General features: G+C 39.2%; 1 protein-coding gene across 1 annotated transcript; it reads left to right on the top strand.

Moving 5' to 3' along the window:
* Positions 1-1,680: 1,680 nt before the first annotated feature.
* On the top strand, positions 1,681-3,976 carry LOC103582509 (HLA class II histocompatibility antigen, DRB1-10 beta chain-like; the record flags this gene model as incomplete). The annotated part of the gene is made up of 4 exons (XM_008564081.1): positions 1,681-2,043; positions 2,710-2,820; positions 3,294-3,317; positions 3,629-3,976. Coding segments are annotated over 4 exons (512 nt in total), but the record flags the coding sequence as incomplete, so codon positions are not given.
* Positions 3,977-8,705: the final 4,729 nt, after the last annotated feature.

The raw sequence follows: 8,705 nt of genomic DNA, 5'->3' as shown, positions 1-8,705 counted from the left end.
AAATTTAGGGCGTGTGTGGTTGGGGTGAAGGGTCGGGGCGGAGAGGTGAAGGATGTGAGGGGTCTGGGATACCGTGATGAGGCCTGGCACACACTGTCCTTGGCACACACCTTCTTAGTCCTGAGCCCCTGAAATAGGTGTGCTGTGTTTGCATAAGCCTTTCATTGAGAAAAAAGCGTCAGACTAATTTGGAGGACGGGGGATGGGGGGAAGTGACCTCCTCCGAGGCACCTCTGACCTTTCTGAGCCTTCTTTTAATTCTAAATTTCCTGCTCTTTTTTCTTAGCGTATGTATTTTCACTTGTTGAAATGAATGTGAAACTAGCTTTTCGAATTAGTTCTGTTACTTGAAGTAATGCTGATAGTATTTAAGTAGTTACGTATTATTCCTTTGAATACTTGTAACACAATTTACCTCACATTTCGTTTTGCTGGATCTTAATACTGCCAAATAGTTGCAAATTTAGATAGCTTTATAATTTTTAAATAATATTTCCTTGATTTCTATGGCTATTGAACATTTTTCCCATATCTATTGGCCAATTACAGTGACCGCTCAAAGAAATATCTATCCTCTGTTATCTCTTGAGTCCTAGTGTTTTTCTCAGTGGTTTGATGGGTTCTTTACGCAGTAAGAATATTAACACTTTGCTGATTTCGATTCAGCATTTTCTCCAGTTTATGGTTTACTTTTTAATTTTCTTTATTTTCCATGTTAAGAATTTACGTACTTTTATTTAATATATCACAAAATTCTTTGTAATGATTTACCATCATTACTCTGTCATTTACTGGTATTGTAAAAATGTTTTCCCCAAGTTTCTCCTTCTTTCTTTTAAAATAATTGTATTTATTGAAGGTCTGCTGGGGTCAGGGATTGTCCCAGGCTTAAACACACGTATTGATGAGTCCCAGACCCAGTCTTGCCCTCAAATATCAGTTTAGAAAGAGGGACAATTGTAAAATAACAATTCAAATTATAGATATTCTTGTTTTGCAAAAGAGCAGGGTTGGTCACCCAAGTGAAAATCTAAGAACTTTTGACACAAACAGTCATTCATTGCTGCTATCCCTGTCCTTCAGGACTTATGCTTTTCTTCAGACTCAGCTCACAGCATTAGAGAATCATCTCTATCTGTTCCTGCTTCTCAGGGTAGAGCCATTTCGGTGGCGTTCTATGGTGTGAGGGCATCAAGATGACATTCCTAAGATCTCTTCATATTTCTTTGAATCACATTTTCTTTCAGAGTGAACAAGAATAAAAAGCTAATGTATATTGAAGGCTAAGTTCTAGTCATTGCTTTACATATTTCAGCACTTAACTGTAATAGATAAGTTAATGTCATTATCTGCCTTTGTAAGTGAGAAAGAGGAAGTAGATGGAAATTTAAAATTCTCTCTCAGGATCAGCCAGTAAGAGGCAGAACCTGGATTTGAAGCCAGGCATCCTGGCTCCAGAAATCACACTTTTAATTAATACCCTATATGCCTTGCAAAGGTTTGCAAACACTTCAGTTAAACAATGAATAACTATTTTGAGCTATGAAAAAAAAACATGCAATTTTCTCCAACATTCTCAAATCTAATGGGCCCCTGCTGTAAGGATTAAATTCAAGGCTCATGACATTATTAGGCTACATGGCCACCTTGGAGGGAGGCAGGCCTGAGACTTGAGCCTAGGTTTGGAGAAAGAAAGAAAGGCAGCCAGCCAAGGAGACTTACTCTGCCTTCCTCACTATTCTCTCCCTTTTTCTCTCCTAGTTGAGCCTACAGTGACTGTGTATCCTATGAAGACCCAGCCATTGCAGCATCACAACCTCCTGGTCTGCTCTGTGGATGGTTTCTATCCAGGCAACATTGAAGTCAGGTGGTTCCGGAATGGCCAGAAAGAGGAAACTGGGGTGGTCTCCACAGGCCTGATTCAGAATGGAGACTGGACCTACCAGACCCTGGTGATGCTTGAAACGGTTCCTCAGAGTGGAGAGGTTTACACCTGCCAAGTGACGCACACGAGCCGGATGAGCCCTATCACGGTGGAATGGAGTGAGAAGCTTTCTGACCTCATAAATTTCTCACCCAGCAGGAAGGGGGGTTTGCTGATTCCTAGTGTCAGTTTCTCCTCTCCCCTCACCATATTTTTGTTTGCTGTATTGTTTCTTCTCCTTAAGCACAGGTGACTGGGAGTAGCCACAAATACTTATACCCCCGAAGAAGCAATTACACTTGGCAGGCAGAAAAGAGGCTGTGAACCTTCCCTTGATCCTCTAGGTCACGATCACCCAGGTGGCTCTGGGTTTCAGACCCTATCTCTGGGGCTGGGCTTGCATTTCTGATGCTGCTGCTCTGAGCTGTTCATTGTGATCTGAGAAGAGGAGCAATGTGGGGCCTTGCTGACATGAGGGAGCTCAGTCTCAGCTCTGCCTTTTATGAGCTCTGTCATCCTAGACAAGCTATACTTAACCTCACTGAGTTCCAGACTCGTCATACATCAGATGTCATTTCAGGGCCGTGATATTTAATTGAGTTCAGTGAGTGAACCTTGTAGATACTCCGTGTGATGTTTTCAAATCCCTTTTCCAGAAAAGACAAATTATTCTAGCTCTTCTAGTTCAGGTTTCTTCCGCCATTCACAAATCACTGAATCTCAGGGTCTCAAATAGAGAAGTTAGACTTGGGATAAAAATCACTAAACTTGGCTTCTTCTCCCAGGGGCACAGTCTGAATCTGCACAGAGCAGGATGCTGAGTGGAATTGGGGGCTTTGTGCTGGGCCTACTGTTCCTTGGGGTGGGGCTATTCATCTACTTCAGGAATCAGAAAGGTAAGGAACCTGTTGGTAACCGAGACGACCCATAGACTTTACTGCAGGAAAAAACATGGCTTTGCTCAAGTTAGTCATCTGTGTAGCTACCACGCTGTATAAAGCCTTTCTTTCCCCATTTGACCTCAGACTTCTTGGAAATTCAGAAATCAACAATCCATGGTTACTGTGTCAAAGCATAAGAGGTTATGACTTACAGAGGCAAGAGAAGGTTAACAAGCATAGAGATCTTGGGTAGAGAACCTGGGGCAAATGAAGAAGAGCCACTAAGGCTATTGAAATTACGCTGGATTTGTGTGACAGAAGCTTTGTAGGTTACATGCTCTCAGTTTCTGCTGTCCTCTCTCCCCCAGCTGATGTGGGTTGTGGACTTAAAGAAGTCTAGGTGGAAGATTTGGTGCTGGGGACATTGTATGTGGGGACTTATTTGCCTCCATATTTTTTAAGTATATATCTTCCCCTTTCTTTCCCAGGACATTCTGGACTTCAGCCAACAGGTAATGTGCCCTTTGATCCTATTTTAGAGATAGATTTGGTTTCCCTAGAATAGATGATAGAGGTGACAATACCTGAGAAAGAAATAATAGGAGATGTGTTGAATTCAAATTTCTGATCAGATGATATATAATAAAGCTGCTTCTCTCCACTTAATAAAATTCCTGTGCTCTAAAGAAGCATTGTCTCAAGGAGACATAAGAATTATTTTTTCTTTTTACTGTAATGCTATCACATAAGGTCCCAAGGGAGGAAGAAATACATTGTTTGTCGAATTACGTCTGGAAACAACATTCTCCTGTGTCTTCTGCAGGACTCCTGAGCTGAAGTGAAGACGACACCCGAGGAGAAACCTTCTGTCCCAGCTTCTTTGCAGCATGAAAAGGTTTCCTGCTTGGCTCTTATGCTCACACAAAGAGAGTCTTTCTCAGGACCTGGTTTGCTCCTGGTTCGGTGACCCTACAAAAAGTGTCCTCCCTGGTGGCCTTCCTCAGCCTCTGCCCTTGGCCTAGAAGTCCCAGTGTTGACTGCAGTACCTGATCTTCATTCTTTCCCAGTCCCCTTTGTATTCAACCCTTAACTGCCCCCTGTGCATCTGAACTCATCTTTTGCACACATTACTTTATTAAATTTTTCTCGAATAAATATGGAGTGAAAATCATCTGCTTCATATAGTTTCAAGAATAAGAAGTAGAAAGAAAAGATTGAGGGAAGATTACATCACAATACAACAATGGTTTTCATTTATATTCCTGAATTTTGGTCAGATGTGAACCTGGAAGTTTTCCTTGCCTTGTTCCTTGATTCTTCCTGTGTTTTCTGCATTGTATAATTAGGCGTATTTAGCTGAGCTAGGAGAAAGCGCGTGCTGAACCCCGATCGTGGTGAACTCCTACATCCATGCATTCTCAAAGACAAAAACACAGGTCTCCTCACACCATAGGGTACAGGAAGGGGACAAGAAATATAAGAAATTCAGGTAACTTGTAAAGGATATACCCTCAAAATTTTTATGATCATGTTCTTAGGACTCTTCCGCTTTGATTTAAAAATGAAGTAACTAAACCTGAGTACTTCTTAATCTCAGATTAAGGATGAGCTTCAACACCTCAATCTTTTTCTGTCTTTCAGATAAAAATGAGTAGCATGCTGACTCTTTGGCTTGGGATGCATTCCTCCCCTTAAGTCGTCTCACAAGGTCTTCAGGACAAAGCCACAACTCTAAAGGAAAATATGTATTTCTGAGTCCCTCCAGATTATGTGACATACTTCTGTGTGACATAGGAGAATGCCTAGTAGATCTTACCTTAGGAGAAATCAGAAACAATGCTTGGAAACAAAGGGGAATGTATGAATAAACTGATATACATCCAAATAATTTAATACTCTGCAGCTGGAAGAAAAAAATGAGAAAGACTCGGTAACCTGCTATGGAATAATCTCCAAAATATGTTTGGAGCAAGGTACAGGAAAGTTTGTGTAGTATGCAACATTTCACTTAAAATACCTATTCTATTTTATCTATCTTTCTAGCTACATTTTAAAACAATAGGATTTTTAAAGAAATAATTGTTTATATGGAAAATGAAGGAATAGGTTGTAGGGAACAGAGCTTAAAGCTGTACTTTTCTGAATATGTCTTATGTAACAGTTTTAACTTGTGAAACATTCAAATATTTTATGAAATAAAAAAATTAAAAGTTTAGAAAGGCAGTGGATTGAAACTGAAAACAGACTATAATATTTGAGACAAACTTGATGAAAATTATGTGACAGGAAACAAGTTAGAAAGTAAAAACTTTTTTGACCCTTGCCTAAATCATGTATAACTGTAACTGTAAATCAGTATATAGTTATAAATTTTGTAGACTTAAATAGTATACTATTATAAAGGACCTGGACAGGATTCAGAGAAAGGTGACTAAATTGGTTAAGAAGTTGGATGATTCTACTACTGTGTTCCATTTGAAGATTCGATACCAAATGTATGTCAAATCTAGAGTAGATAATTGACTCGGAACTTTATTTCAAAGTAACAAACATTTGAATGCAATTTCTCCACTTTCAGATAACTAACTTTCAAGTGAATTCAAAGTTTATTTTATGCATATTTTAAATTATGTATGATTTATGCAAAGCAGGTTATCTTATAGGAATTTAATAAGCTGATAATAATGTCTACCATATACATAGAGTTGGGATAAGATCTATTTGATTCCAGGGTTGAGATGGAGAAGTGATTTGTCTCATGTTATTTGAGACCCATGGTATGAAACTATAAGGTAGAATTTAAATATATGGCATGAATATTTCAGTGAAGATGCTTTCTGATGCTTGCTGCTAAAAATTCAATCTAATTGAATCTAATTTGCCTTATTTTTTTTTAACTTGTTATCTCACATAAATGATAGACCCGAGGTAAGGCATCTCCAGGATTGGTGAATTTAGCAGGCCAGCAGCATCACCAATGATCCTGGAGCTTTATAGCTCCTCCCTCTGTCATACACAGCATGTCAGCTTTCCTGAGATGGTAGCAGGACACCTGCAGAGGTTTCAGGTTTCATATTCTCTCATAACAGTTTCCAAAGACAGGAAAAGAAAACTTTCTTTTTGTGTGCCTTTATACGGAGCTACTAAACTTTTCCCAAAGTGTTTCTGACAGACCCACTTCCCCACACATGGGGAGAACCATGGGATTCCAGTGGCGGGCTCAGACAAACCACGATTCAAACTTTGTGGAGTAGGCCTGATGCACATGGGAAGAAAATGAGCAAATTAATCTTTTCAGAAAGAAAGAAATGGTGGATGGGGTAGGAGAAAGTGATTTTAGGGTAGAGAAATGATAGTTTCTGGTACTATTAGATTGCTAGTATTTTTAATTAATTTCCTCATGAAAGTCTATAGATTCTTGATGGGCATTATCAATTCAAGGTTCTGAGTGGGTTTTTTGCTTTTTTGTTTTTTTAATTAACATATTGAGTATTAAACACCATTACACCATTACATGAGCCATTAACCCAATTACAATAAAACAAAATAAGCCAGAGGATTGTTTTTAGAACTTACTGTCCTGATTTATAATTTTATGAAGAAAAATATGTTTTCCAGGGAAATTGTTGAAGAAAAGAAACATAATAAGGAATAACTAGCCCTATAAGATGCTAAAACATATTATATACAAACATAGTTATGTAACATAGTTGATATATCTATTATAATAAACACATAGTGTTATATCTATTATAATAAACACATTTTGGTACTGATTCATTGCTGATTAAATACACCAGTGGAACAGAGTCCAGAATTAGAACCCCAAACAGTTGAGATTATTATAGGATAAATGAAGTTTCAAGTTGTTGACAAGATGTATTATTCCAAACTCAGTCCTTTCAACAAAATGGATTACTGATGAGTAAAAACTGAAACAATAAAAAGAAAGTATAAAAATTAGTAAAACACATGTTAATATTTCTGTTATTACCAGCATCATTATTATAATTATGTTTGAGGATAAAAGGCCTTTCTACACCCTGATGCATTGCTGCTGGGTGGATATAGTGTTACAACTACTTTAGAAAACAGTTTAGCAATTTCTTAGAAAGTTAAACATACATTTGTTATATAACCCAGCAATTCTACTCCTTGAAATCTATTCAAGAGGAATAAAAGCATATGTCATCACAAAGATGTGTGCATTTAGCAGCATTAGTCATAACAGGTATAACTGACAATAATCCCAATATCCATCAACTAGAGAATGGGTAGACTAACGGTGCTACATCCATACAACGGAATGCTATTTAACAATAAAGAGGAACAAAATGATGATACATGCTATAGAATAGACGAACTTCAAAAACATTATACCAAGCCAAAGAAACCAGACACAAAAGACTATATGTCATATGTTTCCATTTACATGGAATATCTGGAAAAAGCAAATACATAGACACAGAAAGCAGATCAGTGGGTGCCTAGGGTTTCGGGTGGGGGTGGAAATTAACAGAAAACAGGCAACTTTTGGGGGTGATAAAAATGTTCTAAAACTGGATTGTGGTGATAGCTGCACAAATCTATAAATCTACTAAAATCATTGAATTTTACATGTCCAAAAAGCGAGTTTTTTGGTATCTAAATTGTATCTTAATAAACCTGTCAAATAATCTTTTTTTAAAAAAAAACTTCAATACTTATGTTACCAGCAGACCAGGCTTGGCTTGCCCTCTCACACTAAACAAATGACTCAAAAGTCCAAAAGTTGGTGCAAGGATTGGAAGGCTTATTCAGATAACCGGTACTCAACTAACTGTGTAACCAAGCAAACAAAGAAAAAAGTGGAACAGTGGAGTCCACTTTATCCTAGTCCTAATCAGTGGGGCCAACCACTTACTCATTCCGCTGACACAGTAATTGATGAAAATGGTTCGCTCCACTGTTGTTGGCACAAAGAAAAGTACCAACTAGATTTAAATCAGAGAAATAAAGCACAGCCAAGAGCCCCCCAGGGTGCACCTATATAGTCATGGATGAAATCTGACAAAACAGCAGAAGAGGGTTCAGAAAATCAGAGAAAAGTAAAGAAAATTTTAGTGGCTTCTGGAGTTCCAGTCACTGCACAGCAAGGGAATGAATCCCCACCACTCTCATGAATCCCCTGTCAGGGGGAACCTGCTCAAGCAAGATCTTCATGGTGCAGGACTGGCCTTCGCACCTCTACTAGTTACCCACCAGGGCAAGCCGCTGCCGGCCAGAGGGAACATGCTTCTCACAGGTTGAGAGGAGTTTAAGCTGTAGTTGTCCAGCAGTCAGTTTAAAGAGGAAGAAAAGGGGGAAAAAGGGAGATTAAAAGAGAATAAAACATTGTCTTGTCAGAATTTAGGCCCGGGGCTCCAGGAGAGACTTACCAGCAGAGCAAAATAGTCCCAGCAGCCACTTGCCTCTTGCAGCTAGGGTCTTCTCTGGTGCCTGAGCCTTTCCGATTTTCGTGCAGATATTAGAGCAGTACATGTGCCACGTGGAAAAACTCCCAGGGCCATCCCCGACACCCAGAGTCCCCTTACCTCCTGGCTTATACCAAATTAGGCTCTTGGGTCATAGAAATGAAAAATGCACTCAGCAGAAAAACAAGCAATGCTTTATTAAAAGAGGAGATAGATTTATGCATAAGAGGGGTAGCGACAGTAAAGCTAGACCCCCGGGAGGAGCTGTACAGGGTCTTTTATAGAGAAAGGAGGTAAGGGGTGCAGGCTAGCATCACTGGAGGTGATCCATTCTGTTCTTCCTGCTTGCATCATGGATGCTTGCTCAGTTAAGGCTTTGGTCCTCGTGCCTGCTCAGTAGGTCCGAGATGGTAGTGGTGCTCATGATTGTCACCCCAGGAGGGTCAC

The sequence above is a fragment of the Galeopterus variegatus genome, unplaced genomic scaffold (assembly GCF_000696425.1).
Source record: "Galeopterus variegatus unplaced genomic scaffold, G_variegatus-3.0.2 Scaffold16559, whole genome shotgun sequence".
NCBI classification, from domain to species: Eukaryota; Metazoa; Chordata; class Mammalia; order Dermoptera; family Cynocephalidae; genus Galeopterus; species Galeopterus variegatus.
Note: the sequence above shows the minus strand (reverse complement) of the source record. Positions and strands in the feature narration are given on the sequence as shown.